Genomic DNA, 25,563 nt, shown 5'->3' on the forward strand with positions numbered 1-25,563 from the left:
TTTGGTTTCGGTTTCAGACATAGCCGAAACCGAAATTTGGGATACTGGCCGAAATTGAACCATGGTTCTAGTGAGCATGTTGTTCATATCAGTTCCAAATTGAACCTCTTTTTTGTTTCATTAATTGCTTTTGATGTCTTGGTGTCAAGATTCTCATCTGAAGTAACATAGTTATATACATACTTCAGTACCTACATACATGAACATATATTCATTCTTTCAAACATATGTATGTCATGTTTGTCATAAACCCATTGGTCACTTGCAGTGGTAGAAATTGCATGCTCCTTATTCATGTACTTGCATATGCTACACTCATCCAATTGCTGTAGTGTTCCTTTTTTTTGAATGATGTTCCTTCTTTTTGAAAAATGAATATTAATTTACATTGATTTAGTGATCCTTTTTTTTTTTAATGTTGTGTTTAGCCTTGGCGCTTTCAAGAAACGATATGCTAGATATACATGATATTATAACTGCTTTGTTATGGTCTCTCAGAGCTAGAAAAGCACGAATTGTGTATGGTGGTGAACACACAGTTGTTTAAATGCATGACCTGATTCTGGGGCTAGCTGGTTTCGGAATGGTTTTTCATGACAATTTTGATTGAATTCATGTGGCTTTGCTGGGCCAATGGGGCGATAATATTTCCTTTTCTGAAGTGAAGGATACCTGACATAGAATTTTGCTTTTCTTCTTCTTCTTCCCTATGATGCTCAGGGTAGATGTGACATGTGAGGCTCTAATACCCAGGCAATCATGTGAGGCTAATATATTATCACACATACAGCATGATACCTATTCCAATATGGAAAACATCAGGACTCCCCTGGATTTCAAAAGGGATAATCTAGATCATGATCAATATCGTAAGGAACTGGATCCCAAATCCCAATCACTAGCTCTGATACACAGGCAATCATATGAGGCTAATAAGTACCGGATCCACCGATGAGCGTCATTCAGGGGCTTGAAGTTCATGAACAGCCGCCGGCACGCCTCTGTCTTGTTCGTTGCAATTTTGAACGTCGAAGGCAGCACAAGACTACAGGCTTCTGCTTGGCCTGAGAAGGCCCTTGCTTAGGAGATCTTCTCTTCCTTGTTGGTTGAGCTTTCTATCTGCCTCGTTCTATTAGGGCTCGTTCTTTCCACTCGCAGGCTCGAGCTTTTGTAGGGATCCGCCATATCCTAAAAAAAGCCATCTTTGATGGGCAGCTCCACTTCCCATTGTATACATACAGTATGATACCTATTTTAATATGGAAATATCAGGATGCATCTTTGTTACTGTCTTTAGATATTTTGATGGCTATAGCCAAGTATCCCCATAGGTCCTTGCATGTATTTTTATTTTTTTTTGGAAAAGGCAATGCATTTTCGAAGAAATCCTTGAGCTATGGTTTTCGTTAAGCTATGTCTCTCTCTCTCTCTCTCTCTCTCTCTCTCTCTCTCTCTCTCTCTCTCTCTGCACTTTTCTTTTGCCCATAAAAAAAAATGTTATTGAACAAAATGTTTAGTTGTATCACGTGTAACCATATCTGTATACATCCAAAGGGCATTATATATATGCATATGTTTTCTGGTGGACTGCATATGAAGGGAATTATAGGGCATTATATGGAGGGCATTATGCAAGTAAATTGTTTAGTTGAATAGTTGTATGCATAGGAAGGGTATTATTGGTATGAATATGATGCCTGATAGAGTACTGATGAGTATATGAATATCCAACTCCTGATTTGGTTAGTGGGATGACATCTGTATGCCTTCATAACTACATGCACAAGGATGCATTTTTCAGTGTGAAATGGATGTATGCATCTTTTTGGCAATGTATCTTCCAAAAATTAAATGAAATACCTAAAAATCAGGGTTTCTTTGTTGGAACTAGATACACCTTTCTGCAATACACAACCACTAGACATACTGGAGTGAAAACTAAGTATCACTGTACGGCCTACTCTTAACTATATACTCAAATTTCTGCATGGACAGCATGTGGCTACTGACTTTTCTAATTTATTTCTCATTTTGAAACATCTGATAACAGCGTACTATCTGTTGATGCTCTGGATGGTTTGTTTCCATGTCTATATGTAGGAACAGGCATAGTTTGGGGTTTATATTGAACAACTTGATCTAGATAAACATAAATGTTTTTGGGATAACTGTCATAACTCATTATATTTAGGATGATCTGCTTTCTTCACCTCTTAAAAATCGACTATTTTATTGCTGACAATATGATGATGCACTTTCAGGATGCAGTTTCTCGAGGGCTTGCTGATGCTGGTCTGGATGTTATTCAATATGGGTGAGTAAATTTATTCATTGTGCGTCTGGTGTCATGCGCTTGAATGTTAGAATATGATCTTCTACATCTTTGATTGGTCAGATGTTTGATAATGCCTTCACAAGGAAACTTCTATTTTTCTCCTTAAGTGATATGAATTGTGACCATGGATTTGAATTTCGGTTTCGGCCTGAAATCTAGTAAAAAAAAGTATTAATTTGTAATTTCGGCCAAAATTTTGGAAAAATAATATATTTTTGAAAAAATTCAATTTGTCGAAATTTAGGCCGAAATTTGGGAAATCCGAAATTTTGGCCAAAATTTAAAACCTTGATTGTAACTGATATGAGATATGAGGCCATGCTGATTGGTGCTGAAATCTTTTTTTTTTGGTAGGTTGGCATCAACACCGGCAATGTTTAACAGCACTCTGACGGAAGATGATGAGTTTTTTTGTCCTGTTGACGGATCCATAATGATAACAGGTTCTATGAGAATATCATCTCATGGTTAAGAGATGTAAAATTTAGATCTTTAACAATTCAAAGTGTTTTTTTCCTGAAAGATGACTGCTTAATGATTATTAAGAAAAATAATGTACAATTTTTTAGATTATGGTGTTCTTTCTAAATCTATCAAAAGATAAATGACAATCATTAAAAAAAAATCAAAAGATAAATGACATGATCTATCTAGATTGATAGCAGACTTTTGAGGATATAACATCTCAGATTTTCATTATCAAAAAAAAAAAAAAAAACTTCTCAGATTTTATGACATGAGATTGTTCATATAATAGCTTGTAACTTGTTACTTGGTTTTGCATTACAAGCTGGCGACTTGTAGACAGACAATATCTGAGAGGTAGTGCTCTGTACCACTAGGTTGCATTTAATTGTCATGGTCGATAATTCATCGAATGACGGCTTAATGTAATGGATTTATTTTTAATACTTTGTCAGACCTTGCTATTGAAGAATTTAACAAACATAATTTTTGTATTCTTGACATCTCCAATCAAATAATTTCACCTAATGAGATTTGACTAACACTTGTTTTTTGTGAACAGCTAGCCATCTTCCTTACAACCGCAACGGGTTTAAGTTTTTCACAAATGCTGGAGGATTAGGAAAGCCCGACATTAAGGACATCTTGGAGCGAGCTGCAAATATTTATGATAACCTGTCAGTTGAATGTTTAACGAAATCAAAAGGAGCAGTTACGTCTGCTGTGAAAAGGGTAGATTACATGACAGTTTATACATCCAATCTTGTAAAGGCAGTTCGTAAAGCTGCAGGGGATATAGGTAGTCTGTCTTTTGAGTGTCATTTCTCTTACATATTATCAAGATACATAGCTGGTTAGATATTTTGTTCCATGGAAAACACATAAGTAGAATTTACTTGTTTCAAAATTTGGGGTCTCATTTATGTTTTCTATCATTCTTGGTCATGTGTTATTAATTCATTGGAATTGGGAATGGTTTTTGTGTTCCCTGCATCTATTGTTTAAGTGCAACTTACATTATTAATATTGTTATTACTACTACCAATGCTTTTTTAAAGATATCCTCTAATCAGTGGATAATCAATATGCTCACTGTGCTTTATTATCAATTTCAGAGAAACCATTGGAGGGATTCCACATAGTTGTTGATGCAGGGAATGGAGCAGGAGGATTTTTTGCTGTAAGCTTATAAATAGTTTACAAAACTATAATGTAATATTGTACAAATTATGCCAAACTACTTCATATGCCCGACTTTTTAGTATATATATATAGGAATGATAGATGCAAGGGCCCTCTTTATGCAAGGGCTGAAGAAGGGCCCTTGAATAGATCCACGTCATCAAGTGCAACCAAATTCAGTTTCTCAACCGACTGTAAAAATGATGTGGATCTATTCAAGGGCCCTTCTTCAGCCCTTGCATAAAGAGGGCCCATGCATCTATCATTCCTCATATATATATATATATATATATATATATATATAGCTACTTGATGCTGAGATAATACTAATTTTTCTTCATGTGTGAGAGAAACATGCTGTTTATTAGGAATCTAAAATGACTTAAAAGGGTATATCACTTGAGCTGGTTAGAAAGGGACACACAAAATAATATTCTTATTGATATCTTAGTGGGCATCTATGTTGCATGGAATCTTTGCCCCCCTATGCCGAATCCGTGTCGACACGTCTCCGCATCCGAATCGGACATGGATTCACGTGGACACACCCGGATTCTTGTCGTAGCCGTGTTCCACATGAATCCTATTTTTTCGGGTGAATCCGTTTCATCATTGTCTCTTTTGAAATGCAAATCTTGTATATTTTCCCTTTAAACATATTTTCTTCTTAACTTTTTTTTATATGAAAGCACAACCCGTACTCTTTTAATAAAAACGCGCATCGATCCTCGAACATCGACCCCCTTCCTCCTTCAACTCTCTTGATACAAGACTCGCCTCAACCCTCTACCCTCAAAATTTTCATGAATATATATGCATAGACACACACACACACGCACGCACGCGCACACACACACACACACACACACACACACACATATATATATATATATATATATATATATTTATTTATTTTTTATTTTTTATTTTTAAATTTATTGTATTTAAAAATTACCGAATCTGAATCCTACTTTTGGGGGTTTGCCGAATCCGACACTTCGAATCCATGTTGGATCCCGACACGCGAATCCGAATCCATGCAACACTGGTGGACATGGATGACTTTTGAGGAAACCTTGTGAGAGGGCTTTGCTTGTGGATTTGTGAAGCATCATTATTGGGGATGGGGGTGTCCAACCTTATTTAGCTAAAGTACGAGGCATAAATTCTGCAAAATAGTATAAATGTTAATATTTTGTATGCACATGTGTGATTGCATGCATATATATTCTCTGTGTGCACATGTGCATGGTGTGCTCATGTGTGTTCTGTGGAATGTGGATGTGTCATGGATCTTCATCTAAGAGATTGAAAGACTAGTGGATGATTACATGGTTACCATTTTCACAAAAAAAAAGAGAAGGCTAGTGGAGGATATATTGAAACCATAGTTACCGGAAGTTCGCTTCGGAAGCTAAATTCTTTTCTCTTCTGAAATTTAGCTGAATGTGCTAACACTTCCCCTTAATTAAGAGTACTCTCCCTATTGAGGTGATCATTTTTTCCTAAAAGAGTATTCCCCCCCTCTGATAATGTCGACGGAGTTTATTTAAAACTTTTAAGAACTCATCTTAAGTTTTAAATAAAACTTATGTGAATCTTTTTTCAAGATCATAATATTAAAACTAAAGGAATAAAACATTTAAATCTATAAATCCCTAAAATTTATAATTCTAATAAGTTGTGAAGTCCTCTGTATTACCCCTAGCCCACTATATCACCATCACTTTCTATCTTCTTCTTGTTCCTTTCCAGTGAAGCTTATTACATGCCTTCTCACATGTTTCCTTTTTACTTTCCTTAAAAGTTTTTTGCCTTCTGCATTGTTTAATTTTTCAGACCCCTTGCTTGCCGCTTATGCTTCCTGCGTCACTTCTCGCACACGCTTCCCATTTGGGCAGCTATCTTTCAAACACTTGAATTATGGATGCTCTGCTTTGACATAGTGCATGTGGAGTGAAATTGTCAATTCACCTTACTCCTGCACTATATATTTTAAAGATGGTGTCTGATGAAACTAACTGTTGAACCAGTAGACAAGGGTTGACTAGTATGTTTAGATTCCACTGGTCAAAGTCCAGGTCATGCGATTCTATCGTCAATGCAGGTCAAATGCTCGTCTGTGTCTTGGAAGCCTACCATCAATGCCAGCTGTGCATTTTTTTTTATCAAAACTGTAAGTGTGAAGTCTATTATGAACTCTCTATGGACATGTAGTATGTAGACAATCCTTGCTTGCTCAAGGGACTTTTACTTTTTTCTTCTCGAAAGGTTATAATAGATTTATTAGTAAGAAAGGATGATGCTTGGGGATGAGGTTGCCCCATGGCAGAGATAAACAAACATGTCTTACCTTAGATACAAAATGTGTCCTTTAATCATGTGCTCCATGAGGCGATGAATTAATCTATTCCACCTACAGCAAGTGTAAATAGAGTAATTGTAATTTTCGGTCAATTTTTGCCCCTTGTATAAGGTGTGCACTTCTTATCTTTCTTCATCAATCAAATTGTCATTTATTAGAACGAAAAATAAAGAGAAAGAGCTTGTTTTGAAAGATCATGATCTGTTTTGAAGTAACTAAAAGGTACAATTTTTGTAACATGTAATTGCAAATCTGAATGTAAGAGTTCAGCCATATATCTGATATGCCTTCTTGCAATTGCAATTCCATCATCTGATTCTATGCATATCTGATAAATTAGATATAGCTACTATATATTTTCCCCCTATTTAATTATGTCTATTCATGCCAATGGTTTTAAGGGAAGGGTACTCGAACCTCTCGGAGCAATTACTTCTGGCAGTCAGTTCTTGGAGCCAGATGGTAATTTCTAAATTTGAATATTTGAAGAATTTCCTCGATATGATATATTTAAAAGATGTTGTTTCTGCCTTCAGGGATGTTCCCAAATCATATTCCTAACCCAGAAGATAAAACAGCGATGAACGCTATCACACAGGCAGTCCTTGAGAATAAGGCCGATTTAGGCATTATATTTGATACAGATGTGGATAGGTGATGATCAGGTCCCGTTGCTCTGCATTCTACTATTTTAATCTTTCATATTATGCTGTTTATGAACAGTTTTTTTTTTTTTTTCAGATCTGCTGCTGTAGACTCTACCGGCCGGGAGTTCAACCGCAATCGGTTGATTGCTTTAATGTCTGCTATTGTTCTTGAGCAAGTAAGATTTATCTGAGTTCTAAGTTGTCCATAGTAACCACTGCTTTAAGTTTTTCTTCATGATAATTGTGGTTTTTATTATCTGCCTTTGTTTCTCGCAAGTAGCAACCAGGAACAACTATTGTCACGGATAGCGTTACTTCAGATGGATTGACTACATTTATTGAGAAGAAACTGGGTAAGCTGGAAACTTGGATCTCATGGCCTTTCAATTCCTTAGTCATTATGTGCTCACTATCTTAATTTTTCAAAAGGTGGAAAACACCACAGGTTCAAAAGAGGCTACAAAAATGTAATCGATGAAGCAATTCGCTTGGTGAGACTAACTCATACCCCACTTATTCAGTAATATAATTTTCTAGAGCTCTAGATTGTTTCTTTGTGAAGCTTGCATTTATATTTGATCTACAGTAGCTATAAATCTTGAATATACGATGGATGCTTTTTATTCGTAGTCTATGTTAACTTTGTTGAATATTGGAATATTGGAACATGGTCTTTTACATGGACATGAAATAGAGGAAGAATAAACTTGGATACTGGGTTTGCCTTTCTTCTCGGAAGCACCAATTCATCCTGACGTGCATTCAGGAGGGATCTAGAGGGACAGCAACATGACAAAAAGGAATGCATTGTTTAGTGCAACTATTTTTTCACCCTTTTGCCATCTATTTCTTGTGCAAAGTCATGAATAGAAAATCTCTCAGAATAACTTTGCTCTTTATTGATGTTCTCATATATACATCATTTTTTTGTGAATCTTTATATAAAGCCAAAAAAGCATTTCCCTTTGGTCCATTGATCTTTCACAGTTTCATCAATCATCTTCTTGTGTTGATTTTTATATTTTGTGCATGAGAAAATGGCATCAGTGCGAAAAGTTTGCTGATGCTAACCACTTCATAATAATTTACTTAAGAAACCAATTTTCTTAAAATTTTGAACTGCTTGATGTAATCTACCAACTCTAGGAGTGGAACACTAGTATGGGATAGGTCCAATTCAAAGCAAACATCATTCAAATTGCAGCTGAGGTCTATAGAGAGAAAACAACAGCTTGTGGATATAAAAATCTTATAAATTAGTTCAGAAAGAAGAAGCTTGTACAGTGAACTCTTTGATTTATTTTCTGCAGTATACACATATGGCTGAGCCAAATCACTAGCAACTTAATAGGAAACTCCAGCTTTCTAATCATAAACTTGCTGTACTTGCTAAATCAAGTGAAATCACACGTCTTTCCTTTTTAGACTGCTGAAAATAAATAGTAAACTAAGAGTAATTGCTGCCAAGGTAACTCAACAAGAAGTTCTAAACTCATAAAACTACTAAAATGAGTCCTATTTTCTAAAACTAAACTAAGACGTATTCCTCTCTTAGAAGTTAATTATCCCAGCCTAAAAATATTACGTCCTCAATTTTAAATTCTTCTCAATGGGAAAGTGCAGCAAATAGATGTAACGACTTTCTAAGAATAAATTTGAATTTTTTAGAAAATCTGTAGACATCCACAAAATTTTCTAAAGCCACCTCCAAGCAACCTGATATCTGAATTCCCAAATTTTCACGCTATAAACCTCCCTGGGAAGAAAATCAAGAAATTGTCAAACTCGTTAATATTACATAAAAATGACCAAAATGGTGGAGTTTCGAGGAATTCTAAGGTGTGTACACCCTCTTTGGACTTCTTGTCGGTGTTGCTGATAATGTCCTCTTTGGGTAATTTTTTCCTGTCTGATTTTCTTCATCCTTCCACACATAAGTGCACACCATCCTTGGTGATTATGGGGCTAATGTGATGTAGCCTTAGGATTAGTTGTTTATTTAGAGCATGTTTATTGTAGGGAAATGATAAATTCGCCCCTTATTCTTTACATGGGACAGCTAGCTTCAGTGTACGTGGCAATCACGCCAGTTGAATCTTTCCCTCGTGAAGTACATCAGCCCCTCTTCAGTCATACATACACTGGACCTGGCTGTCCCAAGTAAAAAAAGGGGGCGGATATATCACTTCCCTTATTTTAAAAGGGCGGCCCAGTGCACGAGGCTCCCGCCATTGCGAGGTCTGGGGAGGGCTAGATGTATGCAGCCTTTCCCCTGCTTTGCAGAGAGGCTGTTTCCGTGACTCGAACCCGTGACCACAAGGCTGTTTCCCTTATTTTTATATTTTATTGGGTACACTTTCCCCTATTCACTGGTACATTTCTCTTTTTTTCTTTAACGTCTCCCTCTACTTATGCCCTCTTTTACCTAACCTATACCCCCTGCTATCATCACTACGCTATCCCGATCCGTTCACCTTTATTGCCATTCCCTTTACCACCTTTAGGTATTGTTAGGAGCCTTTTGTTAGATTTATTTTTAGATATGTTACTTATGCTAGATACATTTGAGGTTTGATTTCTTTTTTCTAGTTAGTCTGATTTATTTCATGGATCTGATGTATGGAACCTGCTTGGATTGACAAAACTCTCATTGATGAATGAACTCTATAGCTTTGAATTCTTTATGAAAACTCTGATTGCTGGTTGACTAGTATCTTTATTTATTTTTTAATGTATGTTGCTGCCATATTTAAATTAGAAACCTTATTAATACTCCATGCGAACCCTAAGTTTGCATCATGGGTGGTCATTTGATCACTTGCCCAACCTATCCATTTATATACAACTTTGAGTAGAGAGTATCATATGTACGTTTTATGTTGGCAAGTTGACATTAAGATCTTTAATTTGTTTTTGAATGTATGTTGCTGCCATATTCAAATTAGAAACCTTATTAATACTCCATGCGAACCCTAAGTTTGCATCATTGGTCCTCTCATTTGATCTCTTGCCTCTTGCCCATCCTATCCATTTATATACAACTTTGAGTAGCGAGTATCATATGTACGTTTTATGTTGGCAAGTTGACATTAAGACGTGGAATTGAATTGTATGTTTTAAATGCAATGATTACTCAATCCAAGTACATACTTTTTTCTTTTCCCGCTTGCAAGTTTTTATTCAATCAATCATCTTTATAATTTGATTATTGGGCCATTTCTATTTTTCTATTCCTTGGAAGATTTGGTGGCATGCAAACCATCGATTCCTCCTGCAGGAAAATATCTAATGAAAGGAAAAACAATGATGGCAGAACTCAGTTGGTGAAGAGTCACATCTGGCAATTGAAACCAGCGGACATGGAGCTCTCAAGGAGAATCACTGGCTTGATGATGGGGCGTACCTCATGGTAGGCATTACCTTTCAGCATCCTCATGTAGGGTTTCCCGAAATAGTTATTCACCGGAAGACAGAGAAATCACTTTAAATGCATGTTTATATGTATTAATGTATCTTAGCACGTAAAACGTGTATCTACATTTCATGCTTGTCTTTTTTATTTCTTGTTTTAATTTTACTTTTGCTTTCAGGTCAAGCTTCTAAATAAACTTGCTACTGCCAGATCTCTGGGAACGGGTACTGGTAGCAAAGTATTGACTGATCTAGTAGAGGGCCTGGAAGAACCAGCTGTCGCTGTGGAACTTAGACTGAAGATAGATCAGAATCATCCAGATCTCCTTGGAGGGTATATACATGATGATCTAACTTACTCTAGATCTAGTAGTATTTTTTTGGGCATGGGAGAAAACTAAGGCTCTGTTTCTTTCGACATAAAATGGGTGTAAAACAAATTTTACTCCCATTTTTTAAGTGGAAAAATGGCCATAAAATTTGTTTTATGCCCATTTTATGTCAAAAGAAACAGAGCCTAAGCAAACTTCACTATGTGCCTTACCCATCATGTTCTTATGACGCTCTTGTTTATCTTCCATTACAACCTGCTGCTTATTTCACATATAATGGTTTGTAAACAGTCAGGTTTGCGATTTTCTTCTTAGAAAGCACTTTGTTGCGCAGCATGTTACCTAGATTTGGTAGATTTATATAGGTTAGGAACTCTTTACTGTTGTTGGTTTGACAAAATCTTCTCCCTTCAGATCTTTCCGGGAATATGGAGAGGCAGTGCTGAAACAATTGGAGAACATGACAAGTTCAGATCCAAAGTTACAGAAAGCCCCTGTTAACTATGAAGGCGTAAGTTCTGTATTCTTGACTTACTATCTGGCAAGAGATTCAATGCTAGAATAGACTGTAGTACTTGTAAGAGGACATGCCACTTTATACTTGTGCTACTTGTCTTTTTCCCAGATCTTTTAGGAAATTTGCCTCTTTTTCAGTATTTCTGAGCTTGTGTGTGTGTGTGTGTGTAGGAAAATCAGGAAAATGATTTTCCCACTGATTCAATAATGGCACTACACCCTTTATTTACACTTCTATAATTAGCTTTTAAATGCTGTTATAATTCTCAAATTCTCTCAGGTCTCAACAACCGATTTAAAAGTGTAAAGAGTTGAGTGCTATTATTGAAACAAGAGTTTTGGGTCAAGTTCTGGACTTCTGTGTTAAGATATGGGGAAAATATTTCTAGCTTTATACTGAGCTTAGCAATGTTCTTGTGCAAGTTGTAGCCTCTCTTAGTGGTGTTTCCTTGTTTCCATATTGGAGCAAGTCAAAACAATGTTCGCAATCTCACACATCAACTCGAGATTGCGCTTGGCTGACTCTTCTTTGTGTTGCTGGACTCCTCCCAAACACCAATTATATAAAAGAATTGCATTTCATTAAATAAGATTGGCGAGTTTTTCCATAACTAGGTGATGCAGTGCCAACATGGCAGCCATGTCATGCCTAGGTGGTTTTGGTAGAGTTTCAAGGTGCAGTCCCTCATTAATGTTGCTGGCCCATTTTGAACCTGCTTTTTGAGCTTCTAAATGGAAGAATTATGGAAAGTGGTAAACTACAAAGTTGTAGGTCTCTTTGAGATCTTTCCAACAAGTATTTGTGCTTGGAAATTGGATAAGAGGGTAGAAAGTTATGGCAGTTTTGGTGGACTGTGTCTGTGGGTTCCCAAAACAGTCAAAGTTAGTGAGTTCCAATGCAATTAATGTTATGTTAGTCCCTAAGCTAGCTAGTGGATGATCTTGAACAAATTTGCTTTGGTTTTCTTTTATTTAAAGAGTTAGAAACCATCTTTAGAGGGGGATTTGGATGTTGATTAACTTATGTAATTGATGGAATATCAATTGGGTTGAGCATTGCTCCCATTTTCTTCTTCTTCTCTTGTTGTGTTCTTGATTTCTATTTTTCTTCTTCTTCCCTCTTAAGCACCCGCATTATCTGGTATCAGAGCTAACGTTACTCTCTTGGGCTAGCTTCGATTTGATTTTCATGGCGGCACGAAGAGGTAGAGGAAGGCGTGGTAACCAAATGATGGAAGATTTGAGAGATGAAAGAGATGATGAACTTCAAGCACTTCGAAGACAAGTTGAACAACTTACCATGCTACTTGAATGCCAAGAGGCTCGTAGTGAGCGTGGTAGATCAAGCCATGGAGGTTCTAGTTATGAATCCGATGTGAATCCCTTCACCAATACTCGTGAAGAAGGTAGGTTGGGAAGGTTCTATCGTGATTTCGACACCGTCAAGATTGACTTGCCGGAGTTCCACAGTCGTCTACAACCCGAAGATTTTCTTGAATGGCTTAGTGCCATTGAGAAGTTCTTTGATTACAAGGAGACACCCGAAAGCCAACGTGTGAAGCTTGTGGCTACAAGGCTTCGTGGCTACTCTTCAACATGGTGGGATAAAGTTCAAGAGATGAGAATCCGCAAAGGAAAGCGTAAGATCTCTTCTTGGGAGAAAATGAAGTCAAGGCTTAAAGGAGAAATTTCTTCCGTTGGATTTTTCCCAAATTATCTTTTCTCAATTCAACAACCTACGCCAAGAATCCAAGAGTGTGTTGGACTACACCGAAGAATTCTACAAACTCATGGCTCGTAATGATATTCAAGAGGGTGAAGATCAACTTGTGGCAAGGTATGTTGATGGTTTGAAGTTTTCCATTCGTGATGAGGTGGAAATGCACCGATCATTGAGCGTCAATGATGCTTATCAACTAGCCTTGAAGGTGGAGGCTAAGCTTCCTCGTCGTGGTGCTAAAAAGTATGTGGATGTTCGTAGTCTCTATCCTTCTTTCGAAGGTAAATCTTCACATGGTGGAGGTACAAAGTCAAGGTCCGAATATTTCAACAAAAATTCTACAAAATCAGCCCCTACACATCAAGTTGTAAATCAGCCCAATCGTCCCAACAATTCAAATGCTTGTTTCAAGTGTGGTCAAGTTGGCCATCATTTCAAAGATTGTCCAAAGAGGCAAGTAGTTGCCTTCGGTGATGAAGAAAATGATGATAATTTTGTTGATGATTCAAATCAACCCATATATGATGAGGATCTTATTGACTATTCAAATCAACCCATATATGATGAGAAAGATGGCATACAAAATGAAGAAATCGAACCCGAAGAAGGAGAAAGTTTGGTGATCCAAAGAGCACTTGCTACACCAAAGGTTGAATCCGATGATGATTGGCTTCGTTCCGATATTTTCAAGACTCGATGCGAATCTCATGACAAGGTTTGCTCCATTATGATTGATGGTGGGAGTTCCGAGAACATCGTTTCTCATAAAATTGTGAACAAGCACAAACTCAAAACCGAACAACATCCAAAGCCGTATCGGATTGCATGATTCAAGAAAGGATATGAGAGTAACTTTTTTATTTCCAAGAACGAATTTGATCAAGAGACCAATGATAATGGTAAATTCAATTCTCTACTTGTTGTTGAAACTAACGAGGAGTACGAGGATCTTCAACGGCAATTCAATGAATTCATCAGCAAAGAAATTTGATCCGATTGCATATTAGGTGAACCGATGGATATTGAAGTGATGGGTAAATGGAAAAATATTACATCGATTTTTTCATCCAATTACATCGATCCATTTTTATTCGATCCTACATTGAAGCTCACAGTTGATATTTATATATTCAAACATGTTCAAAATCTAGACAAGTTATCACTTCTTCATGGAGATTATGAAGCGGAGTTTGATCTTGGGAAGTTTCAATTGATGATCATTCTTTGATACTTCAAGGTTCGAGGGCGAGTTTTCTTGAACCAAGGAAGTTTAGCAAATTTCAAGATCGTGTGGATGCCCCTTTTCAAGTGCTTAAGAAAATTGGGGATAGTGCATTCAAGGTTGAGCTCCCTCCAAATATTTATACTCACCCAACTTCAATGTTAAGACTTGACAACTTATCATGGAGAGCTTGATGAGAACTCGTGGGCGAGTTCTTTCTCACCCGGAAATAATGATGCAGTGCCAACATGGCAGCCATGTCATGCCTAGGTGGTTTTGGTGGAGTTTCAAGGTGCAGTCCCTCATTAATGTTGCTGGCCCGTTTTGAACCTGCTTTTGAGCTTCTAAATGGAAGAATTATGGAAAGTGGTAAACTACAAAGTTGTAGGTCTCTTTGAGATCTTTCCAACAAGTATTTGTGCTTGGAAATTGGATAAGAGGGTAGAAAGTTATGGCAGTTTTGGTGGACTGTGTCAGTGGGTTCCCAAAACAGTCAAAGTTAGTGAGTTCCAATGCAATTAATGTTATGTTAGTCCCTAAGCTAGCTAGTGGATGATCTTGAACGAATTTGCTTTGGTTTTCTTTTATTTAAAGAGTTAGAAACCATCTTTAGAGGGGATTTTGGATGTTGATTAATTTATGTAATTGATGGAATATCAATTGGGTTGAACATTGCTCCCATTTTCTTCTTCTTCTCTTGTTGTGTTCTTGATTTCTATTTTTCTTCTTCTTCCCTCTTAAGCACCCGCATTACTAGGTCAGTTGATCTCAAAATCAAAGCTTCAATTTCTGAATTTATAGTCTGTCCCCGGGCTTTGAGTTAGAGTGCTTCTCTTAGTGGCAGTCCCATGTTCCCAATTGGCTAATCGGAACTCGGCTGAATTGACTCGGTTCTGTCCGGCTCTGACTAACAAGTCATTGCTCCAATCTGATAAGGTTTAGCTGATCTTCAATTCAACTTTCAAAAACTTCATTCCTATTTCAAAAATTCAGCTGAGTTGAACTCAACATCCAAAGACCAAGCAAAGTTTAAAGATCAGGTTGGAGTACCTACTGTGGTAAGCTATACCTCTTGAAATGATCCCCTCGTCTTTAATCTACTGTCTCACAACAAAAAATCAAGCTCATTGACAGTATACTGTAGTCTTATTATCTCACTTAAAAATGATAGGGCTTCAGTCCTTTTTCTGATTCTATTAGTCTTAGATTGATGTTTCAATGTCATGGTTGAGAGTTCATTCCTTTTCATGATTTTGGATTCTTGAGTCTAAACTACAGTAAACCTAAAACTCAATAGATAGTTCTTATGCTGAGAATGCTAGAACCAAGACTAGATAATTATGGCATTAAGGTTCTGTTTTTGGTTTGTGAATTGAACCATCAAGATAAATTTCTGCATTGACGATGTTTCGGTGTAAAACAGGTTCGGGTCTCTGGCTTTGGTGGGTGGTTCCTTCTGAGATTATCCCTTCACGACCCTGTTCTTCCTCTCAATATCGAGGTAATTCTCCTCTCATGCTAAAATTTATTAGATGCTAGCCATGTTGTGTCATGCCATTAACAGCACTGAGTGAACAATAACAACCATTGCAGGCACAGAGCAAAGAAGATGCTGTGAAGCTTGGACTTGCTGTGCAGTCATCTGTGAAAGAGTTCTCAGCTTTGGATACATCGGCTCTAGACAAGTTTGTCCAAGCATAATACTATGGCACTTTGTCTTGACTGGAGGCCTTGCAACCAAGCTGAGATGCTTTATTTTTTCTTCTTTTGGGTGTTTCAGTTCAGTTTGCTTGGACTCTAGCAAGTTCATTGCTGGATGTGAGATGCTTCAGAGCACTCTTGAGCGCAGTTTTTTTAGCTGAAAGATGTTCTATGTAAGCTTAATATAGTGGGTAATATATTCACCCCGTTATTCTCTCTCTATGTTGGATATGCCTCGTACGTTTAAATTTTCTGGTTCATTAATCTGTATAGATGATCATGAATTACCCTATTACTACTTGTCCCAAGCATGATTGGATGACACGCCCATTCCCTTGTCAATAAGACGACTTGTAGGATACGACCATGATTTCTAGACATTGGGTTGGATGAATACTATACACATAATCCGGATCACTTGGCTGGCCTCAGGGTAAGGTTGCAACTTGGGTTGGGGTTTACCTGACCCGCATCAGGTGCCGGGCGGGTTCAGAAATCATAGGCCTTGGGTCGAGTCAGTTTTCAAGTGTACATTGAATTTCTTAATTATTTCTTGAATAACATGATTATTTTTTTAGTATATTGATATCATTTTTTTCGGAGGCAGTCATGTGAAAAAGTAGTTTCTTTCTTAAATTCATGCACTGATGATTAGTTCTTTGAAATTAGTCATTATCTTAAGTTAAAACATTAAAAACCTGACACGGCCTAAGAAATTCTCTCGGATAGGGTCGGCTTTATGAATCTCGGGTTTTCCTGTAAAATGCTCGACCTGATGCAAGGTAATTTCTCGGGTAAGGTAGGGTTATAGAAAACTCGACCCAGCAGACTAAAGTTGCAACCCTAGCCATACATTTTCACAAATAAACTGTCCAAGGAGTATTCTCACAACATAGTGATGGAGAAAGCACCAATTCAAATCGAATGGATGAAAATTGGGTCCTTTCAGATGTCGCAAATGAGTTGAGGGTCGTTTGACTCGTTTGTTTTCCTTTGATGTTTGTGTACATTGCTTGCAAGATTTTGTGATTGCTACCCAAAAAATCATTTCCAAGTCATAACATATTTATAGAGGAACATCATTCTATGGGTTTGGATCATCCCATAGAAATGATTTTAATTTACGTTGTGGCCCATCAAATGAACGGTTTGGATCATCCAATGGCATGGCTCGTAAGTACTTTTGAATGGCCCATCAAATGAACGGTTTGGATCATCCAATGGCATGGCTCGTAACTCGTAAGTACTTTTGAAAAAGTACTGGACTAGACGGGCTTACACCGTATAAAATCTCATTTTGAGTTTTTATACTGTCATAGGTTTATTAAGGGCGCTGATATTGTGGCTAACGTTTTCCCACCATTTGACAGCCCCCTTCCCCGCCCTGACGGCTGGCTAACGTTTTCCCACCATTTGACCGCCCCTTCCCCGCCTTGACGGCTGGCTAACGTTTTCCACCATTTGACCTCTCTCTCTCTCTCTCTCTCTCTCTCTCCACACACACACAACAGGAACAGTTGGTGGGCCCAACAGAAACCGTTTGGTGGAATGGTGGGCCATCTTTGAACAACGTAGGCCCCTCCCATTCCACACCATAGGATAATCCAAACCGTCCATTTGATGGGCCATAAACGTAAATAGGTTGCGTCCCAAAATATTATTTCCATAGGCTGATCCTAGCCGTCCGATCTAAATAGAAACTACATCTTATGCAACCTCTATAGATTGTAGGGTTGTGATCATCCTACAAAAATGATTTTTGGGGCACAACCTATTTACATTGTTGCCCATCAAATGGACGGCTCGGATCATCCTATGGTATGGACAGTACACTTCATTTTCAAAAATATGGGTGGGGCCTAAATTGGTATGAACCACACCATAGGATGATACCATGGACGGCTTGGATCATCCTATGTTGTGGACGGTACGCTTCAATTTGAAAAAATCAGTGAGGCCTACGATTGGGCCTTAATGTTAGTGTATGACCAACTCCATAGGATTATCCAAACCATGGACGGCTTGGATCATCCTAGGTTGTAGACGGGCCTTAATGTTTCTGTACTGCCACAGGATGATCCAAACCATTCATTTGATGGGCCAACCCTTTTGGGGACACAACCCATTTACGTTATGGCCCATCAAATGGACTGCTCGGATCATCCTATGGTCTGGACGGTACACTTCATTTTCAAAAATATGGGTGGGGCCTAAATTGGGCCTTAATGTTATTGTATGAACCACACCATAGGATGATCCAAACCATGGACGGCTTGGATCATCCTATGTTGTGGACGGTACGCTTCAATTTGGAAAAATATTGGTGGGGCCTACGATTGGGCCATAATGTTACTGTACGACCAACTCCGTAGGATTATCCAAACCATGGACGGCTTGGATCATCCTATGTTGTGGACGGGCCTTAATGTTACTTTACGACCAACTCCATAGAATGATCCAAACCATTCATGTGATGGGGCCACAATGAAAATAGGTTGTGCCCCAAAAATCATTTCCATAGGATGATCACAATTCTACAATCTATAGAGGTTGCATAAGATGTAGTTTCTATTTAGATCGGAGGGCTAGGATCAGCCTATGGAAATGATATTTTGGGATGCAACCTATTTACGTTTATGGCCCATCAAATGGACGGTTTGCATTATCTTATGGTGTGGTATTAGCGGGGTCTACGTTGTTCAAAGATGGGCCCACCATTCCACCACACGGTTTCTGTTGGCCACCAACTGTTCCTGTTGTGTGTGGAGAGAGAGAGAGAGAGAGAGAGAGAGAGAGAGAGACCGGTCAAATGGTGGGAAAGTGAGATGTACGTTAAATCCTAACGTTTAGCGTTAGCCAGCCGTCAAGCGTGGGCGTGGGGGCGGGAGGGGTGGGGGGGATGGGGGATATCAGCGCCCTTTATTAATTGCACAATTTGCACCAAAGGGAATGGACGCCATTCCAAAAAAAACAAGGCGAGGTCGGTCAATTATCAAAACATGGACCTGCGGATATTGATAGTGTCACTCCTCTTGCCATTCAACATATTTCTGATTCGTTACGAAAAGGTTGATTATAAATTCGGACCCCCGTATACGATAATTCGCACCGCTGTTAACGCGAATTGATGTTCAAGAGATTTTGCTTTATTCCTGCCTGATTTCATGGAATTAGGGTTTTTTCCTTCAAGAATCCATGGAATTAGAGCTCTGATCGCAGACTGGCTCTTTTGTTTTTCATGTTTGCACTGAAGCCATGTAATTGAGCCCCTGATTCTAGATTTTGCCCCTTTTCTAACCAAATCCCGAACTTAGGGCTTTTTTCAACAATAAATCAGTAAAAAAACCCTTTTTTACTTAATTCTGCCAGAGTAAGGCTTTGATCGAGTCTTCATAGTTTGAGCTTTTCTTCAAATCTATCCGATTATTTTGCTGAATTAGAGAGGTTCATCCTTTTCTATTCTGTGCCTACATATTGAGAAAGTGCTCTGAATCTTATCTGTCTATGAGTTTGAGTTACCAAAGTGATGAATTCAAGCCATCCTTCGATTCATCCCGTCGAAGCACCTCCTCTCACCCTGATTTATGAACCAAGAGTGAGGATGAAGGACATTCAAGGCATGCCTGGTACTCCTGGAGGCCTTGCCTTGAGATTCTTTCAGTTCTTGTTTGCAATTTTAGCTCTCTACGTCATGGTTTCAACCAGTGATTTCACCTCAGTCACTGCTTTCTGGTACCACACTAAAACAATTCATTGACTCTACTTTCCTTTTATATCAATATCTGTGTCAATTTGAATGTTCTTTCTTTCATTTTGTGCCTTTGCTAGGGATTATTGATATTTTGAAGCTATACACCTCTGATTTATTTCTGTTCTTTTTACATTTGCCGAAACTAGAATGATAATTCTGATATTCAATACTGGCTTCTGCCTACTGAGAGCAGATGTGGAACACATGGTGTTTTTATTTTGAATTGGTCAGGAGCACGTTGATATTGTTTCTTTTCTTAAATCCCATTTAGCCTTTGATAACTCACTAGGTGGATTAACTGTACAGAAAAAAAAAAAAACAGTTTCTGCCAACACTCAAACACTTAGGGCACGTTTGGCTGCCAGGAATTGTTTTTCGTGATAAATTGGGCGTCTCCAAGTGGAGATGAGGTGAAGTCGGCTAAAAATCCGGAGTCAAATCCCAGAACTATAAAAAACCGGAAAAGGTTGATCCGGTTTTGAGTAGAGTTTTTGGTTTCTCGATTTTTAGCAACTTCTCCTCGCTGGAGACACTAGTTCTGGGATTTTTTTTTTCTGGATTTTTAGCCCACTTCATTCTCATCTCCACTTGGAGACGCCCAATTCATATTAAAAAAAATTCCTGGCAGCCAAACATGCCCTTAATCCTGGAAGTGAGTTACTGCCTTGCGTAGGTTTTGTCTGGACACATTTGGGTTGGGGTTTCCACCTCTTAGTAGCAGCGATGAAAGGTGATGTACCATTCAAAAAAAAAAAAGCGATGAAAGGTGATGTGAATGTGCTATACTCTCTCTTTGTGTTTTATGTTGTTTGTCTGTTGTAACTCGACATTCATAAACTAGAGGTGAAACCTAGTAAACAACTAATGTGGGCACAGGCTTACATGTGTGGACTTTATTCTTACTTTGATCATCGAAGGGGATTCTAGCAATCTCATCAAATGGATCCAATAAGGATGGTACCTATGCCATTTTGCAAAATACTTTGAAGGGATTATTGATCGCATTGATGGTCTTGACATGTCTTTCCAGCATGTTTGTAGATAAGCGAACGGGGATGCAAAGTCATTGACATGTTTTTCCAGCATGTTTGTAGATAATCGAACAGGATGCAACGTCATTGGCAAATGATGGGGGTCAATTGTAGCCCATTGTCTTCACTTCGCCGTTCCCTCGCGATTCGGATAGTAGTTTTCCTTCCTGCTATTGTTGGGTATTTGCTGTCGGCCATCTTGCTCTATGAGCTGCTGTTTGTCTTGTTGATTTTCTTAATAAAATTTTGCTTACGATCATGGATTTAAATTTCAGTTTCAGCCTTGGCCGAAACCAAAATTTCGGCCGACATCCGCTAAGAAAAGGTTTAATTTTTAATTTCGGTAATTTCTGCCGAAATTTCTGAAAAATATTTAATTTCGGAAATTTGGGACAAAACCGAAATTTCGGGTTCGGCGGATTTCGTTTTCGGTCCCATCTGAAATTTCGGTATTTTGGCCTAAATTTAAAACCATACTTACAATTCAAAAAATGAATCTTCATTCTTCCTTAATATTCTTATAATTCAATTGCTTCAAAGTTTTTTACCTCTTTTTATAATCTAAGATTGGAGGAGGACCATGTATTTTGTTAGGCCTATGGAATATTTGTTACAAGATTTGTAATGAAAAACTTATGATTATTCAGAACAGAATTTTCTCTGGTGTTTTACTTGAAACCCTTGATGAGAGAATGCTTTTCGTTAACCATTAGTGGGTAGCATATCATATTTGTGGGCCAAGAGCTGAAATTTGTGAAAAAAATGTGAAAAAAAGAGCTGAAATTCGTGACAATATATAATGTCTTTGAGATGCCCATTGAAGTCCTGCCTGCCTACTCATGGCAGAGGTGAAGCTAGACGTGCTTGTGAAGATGGTGTATGGTTAAATCAAGCTGCTTGAGATCTGTAAAGATGGATTGCATAGCTAACAATGATCGTTGATCTACAGGCACGGTTTTAAATTTTCAGCGAGACCGACATGAAATGACCGGAATGTTTTTGTTTCCACCCTTGCTAAAATGATAACGAAACCAAAATCGTAAGTGCATTGGTGGTATACTATATCGATATGAGTTTCATAATTAAATTAAATTCATATGAATTGCTTGACAAATGTGGTATATGTATTATGTATAAATATTTATATGAATTACATGTGAAAGGTGGTGTGTTTCATAGTTACCGGAAACTTTCTAGTTGTGTGGGAAGCTCGCTTCCCCGAAAACTTGGTTCGGAAGCAAAGTTCTTCTTGCTTCCCAAATTCAGGAGAAGCGCATTTCCCAAGCACTTCCTACGTGTTTCCTCTTAATTAAGAGTATGCAGTAAGCTTCTTATTTAGGCGATTATTTCTTTCTGAAGAATATTTTCTCCTTTTGACAATGCCAGAGGAGTGTTTAAACAAAAGGAGTGCATTTAAAACTTGAAAACACATCGTAAATTTTAAATGAATAAAACATGTAAAACTAGAAATTCCTTAAACTTGTAATCTAATTAGTCACGGAGTCTTATTTTCTACTTGTATTCCTTACCTATATTAACCCTCCCTCCCAGACCTACTACAATCCTACTCTTTCTATGTACTTCTTGTTCGCTACTTTGCTTCCTACGCGGCTTATTACACACTTCATGTTGACTTTCAATGACGATTCCAGACTTTTTTTGCTGACTTTCTTTAGAGCTTTTTGCTTCCCGCAATCACTTCCCATTCTGCCAACTATAGTACGTATTGAATTATTAGACATGCGCGGCAACGTATGTCACTGTGTATTCGATGTTGTTAAACCATTATGGATGAATTCCTTGCTTATGTGATGATTTCCAAGTGTGTATTTGTGCTTATTGCTTTATTCTAGCATTTCCCGAAGTTTCATCTTAAAATTATATCATTTGCAACCATTCAAAAAAACAATTATATCATTTGCATACGTTTCCATGCATTTTTGTGATTTTATAGAATTTCCACTGAAAATTTCAACCGAAATCGAAACCGAAATTTAAAACCTTGTCTACAGGATTAGGTTGAGAAGAATCAATGTATGATTGAGCAGAACTTGGAGAGACCAATTTCTCATGTGACTCGATAGCCAAATTAGTATCAAGTTCTGGCTCGTTGTACAAGGTCAAGTGTAGCAGCAACATTAGCGGACAGAATCTCGTGCTCTTCTCCGATCTTCTCCAACTACTACTGTGCAACTGCGGGGCACTTCCTCAGGACTTCCTTTGTATGTCAGATTCAGAAAACCATCATTGTGGGCTTTAGTGATGGAACAGTTTGAAAAGAAGATTCCGTGGAAAAATGGGATCCACTCATTTGGTGGGAGGATAACTTATTTTAGTTTACTTTATGTTCTTGTTCCTATGCTGAGTCATTTGAATCGAAACTTGAGCATCTTCAGGACTTTAGTTGGAATGATGATGAAGACAACATGAAATGTCATGGTAAAATGTTAGGATGTTGGCGGGAAAAAAAGGTGGGAGGCATTAGAATCAATAGTTTGGAAGTGTTGAATCAAGTGTTGCTTGGGAAATGGCTGTAAACTTTTGGAGGATGGTAGATTGTGCAAGGATGTAATAGCTAAGAGGTATTCAGATGGATGGGATATTGGAGGTGGAGGGGAACTCATTGAATGTGATCTTGTGGACCTAAGGGGTAACCCTTGATTCATGGAGGCTGGCCAGATTCATCGATGGGGTTCTTAACATGTGCAGAGGTGCGATGTGGTTTTCTCTCACATCTTATCGAGTGCCAATGACCTTGCCAATAAGTTTTCAAAGTCGGAGTGTCTACACAACAAATATACACAGGGCTTTTACTGCCCAATGACATTTCTTTATAATCTGTTTTTGTTTTCTTAATCAATGTTCTGTTACCTATGTTAAAAATAAAATAGCTAAGTATGGGATGGAATTTGGAGCTTGGGATCTGTGAAGGGCTTCTAAAACCAAAGGACAATGGTGGAGGTTGATTAATGGGATGACAAGCTACTTCACACAGGGCACTATGTTTAAAGTGGGTAAGGGTAATAAGGTCAGATTTTGGGACAACCTGTGGTGTGGTTATATTTTCCTCAAGGTGCCACACTTGCGTTTGTTAGGTTAGAATTTAAAAAATGGGGTGGTGGAATCCTATGATAGGGAGATGGGAAGTGTGGTATTGGGACCTTCTTTTCTATAGAAGCACAAAATAGGTCCATAGTGGCATTGTTAACGCTGCTTGAGGGTATCGCACATTAGGAGGTGGTTGAGAAAATAAAATATGTAGGTGGAGCATGGTGGGGACATTTTTCCATCAAGTTTTTCTGGTTGAATTTGGCGAGATGGTGGAGCTCACATATTGACTATGGTCTAACTAGTCTCCTCTATAGTTATTTTATTTTTACAGACCACAACCCTTGACAAGAGCTTGATAGTGGGCCTTTTAATTTATCATCTTTTGGCGGCTCCCCTAACACGTGTGTGATGTATTGTGCAAAGGATTCAAAGTCATCCAACCAATCTTCCAAATTCCAATCAAGTGCCCTCTTGCCTCTAAGCTTTGGGATGTCACTTTCTCTCTCTTTTGTATCTAGCTAATGCCAAAAATCTATAGATAATTTTTGGAGGCACAGGCTCTTTCCCCATGGTTTACGAGGTCTTTACGGAAGGCGAGTTTGGTTGCTATGTTTTGGTTCATCTGGAAAGAACGGAATCATATAATCTTTAGAGGCAAAGATTAAGAGTTTTTTTTGTTGAAGCAATCATAGAGATATTTGATCATACTAAGGGTCATCCGGTCATTTTTTAGAATGTAAGGCGCTCGGGCAATAATGAGGATGAACAACTCACACTGGAGTGAATAGGCTCAATTTAGAGTATTTTTTCCTCTTCCTCCCTGAGGTTATGTGATGTATTTTTTTTCCGCTTGCATTTTGCCCTTCTCGGTTATAAAAAAAAGGGCGGCCCAGTGCACGATTTGCCCTTCTCAATTGCCCTCTTTTAATTAATCGTTGCCATTCAAAAAAAAAAACCGATCAAGAAGCAGCTGAATGATTTTAAGTAAAACGAAGAGTACGGAGCTTCCTGGTGTTGTGACTGAACTACACTTGGTTATTACTAAGTTGGCCTCTTAATTGTGAGTTGGATATTCTGCACTTGTACTCATGACTAGGCATGTCAAGTGGCTGGAGTACGGTCTTTCGACAACCAACCCTCCAAATCAGTAGTCTTGAGTGTCAAGGTTTCTTTATGTTCCAAATTAACTGAATGTTATGGTGGTCGGAGCCTCAGGTTTTGCATCAGACATTTCTCCTTGACGACGCACGCAAAATTATTCTGAGTGTAAATGAATTGACTATCTTGCATGAGACATTTAATGATTTGACCATTAAGGTTCTGTCTTCGAAATATGCTTTTCTTTCTTCTGCTCCCTTTGAGTCCCACTGCACATAAAATGTATAGTTGTTGTTGAGGGGAAATATAGATTTTGATATAGCCACAGCCGCCAGTGCGCCCCCTCCCCCCCCCCCCCCCCCCCCCCCCTCGCCACACACACACACACATTTATGGCCTTCCTTTCTATGAACACTTACTGAGGCCATGGCTGCTCGTGCATTTCTGATTCCGAAGAGAAGGTCACCTTATTTTTCTGGAATATTGATGGTTTTCTGGACTAGTGATGGTTCAAGTCTTCAGAGAGGGAGTTGCACCCTGAGTAATGCAGAAGCATAAATAACTTGCACAGAGAATCTTCTTACTTTCATTTGTCAAAGTATCTTTACAGAAGAAATTCAGAAAGCCAAAAAGTACAATAGAAACACGGACACAGTGAGAAAACACCTCAGCTCCAAATTACACAAAAGAGTAAACAGAACCAAGAAGAAGATGATTGAGATGATAAACTCTCTCC

The 25,563-nt window shown here is 38.2% G+C and overlaps 2 protein-coding genes across 5 annotated transcripts in view; both read left to right on the plus strand.

Moving 5' to 3' along the window:
• LOC143860310 (phosphoglucosamine mutase family protein) overlaps window positions 1–16,188 on the plus strand; it is a 39,926-nt gene extending 23,738 nt beyond the window's left edge. For 2 of the 3 annotated variants that reach the window (XM_077370887.1, XM_077370889.1), the window contains 15 exons: window positions 2,262–2,314; window positions 2,690–2,778; window positions 3,363–3,599; window positions 3,916–3,980; window positions 6,090–6,158; window positions 6,749–6,809; window positions 6,884–7,001; window positions 7,089–7,170; window positions 7,275–7,347; window positions 7,424–7,485; window positions 10,308–10,403; window positions 10,585–10,739; window positions 11,152–11,248; window positions 15,619–15,696; window positions 15,789–16,188. In XM_077370887.1, the coding sequence (XP_077227002.1) occupies window positions 2,262–2,314; window positions 2,690–2,778; window positions 3,363–3,599; window positions 3,916–3,980; window positions 6,090–6,158; window positions 6,749–6,809; window positions 6,884–7,001; window positions 7,089–7,170; window positions 7,275–7,347; window positions 7,424–7,485; window positions 10,308–10,403; window positions 10,585–10,739; window positions 11,152–11,248; window positions 15,619–15,696; window positions 15,789–15,896 (1,443 nt within the window). In that variant the 3' untranslated portion in view covers window positions 15,897–16,188. The remainder of the gene's footprint in view (window positions 1–2,261; window positions 2,315–2,689; window positions 2,779–3,362; window positions 3,600–3,915; window positions 3,981–6,089; window positions 6,159–6,748; window positions 6,810–6,883; window positions 7,002–7,088; window positions 7,171–7,274; window positions 7,348–7,423; window positions 7,486–10,307; window positions 10,404–10,584; window positions 10,740–11,151; window positions 11,249–15,618; window positions 15,697–15,788) is intronic. The other variant, XM_077370888.1, reaches the window with a different exon arrangement.
• A 2,654-nt stretch (window positions 16,189–18,842) lies between these two features.
• LOC143860489 (CASP-like protein 5A1) overlaps window positions 18,843–25,563 on the plus strand; it is a 40,491-nt gene continuing 33,770 nt past the window's right edge. Inside the window, exon 1 of one of the 2 annotated variants that reach the window (XR_013239725.1) lies at window positions 18,843–19,628. Coding sequence is in view for 1 of the 2 variants with exons in the window: in XM_077371163.1 (XP_077227278.1) it covers window positions 19,423–19,628 (206 nt within the window). In the remaining variant the exon portion in view is untranslated. The remainder of the gene's footprint in view (window positions 19,629–25,563) is intronic. The other variant, XM_077371163.1, reaches the window with a different exon arrangement.

Source organism: Tasmannia lanceolata, unplaced genomic scaffold (assembly GCF_043159265.1).
Source record: "Tasmannia lanceolata isolate RefF3 unplaced genomic scaffold, GAP_Taslan_0.1 ptg000037l, whole genome shotgun sequence".
Taxonomy (NCBI): Eukaryota; Viridiplantae; Streptophyta; class Magnoliopsida; order Canellales; family Winteraceae; genus Tasmannia; species Tasmannia lanceolata.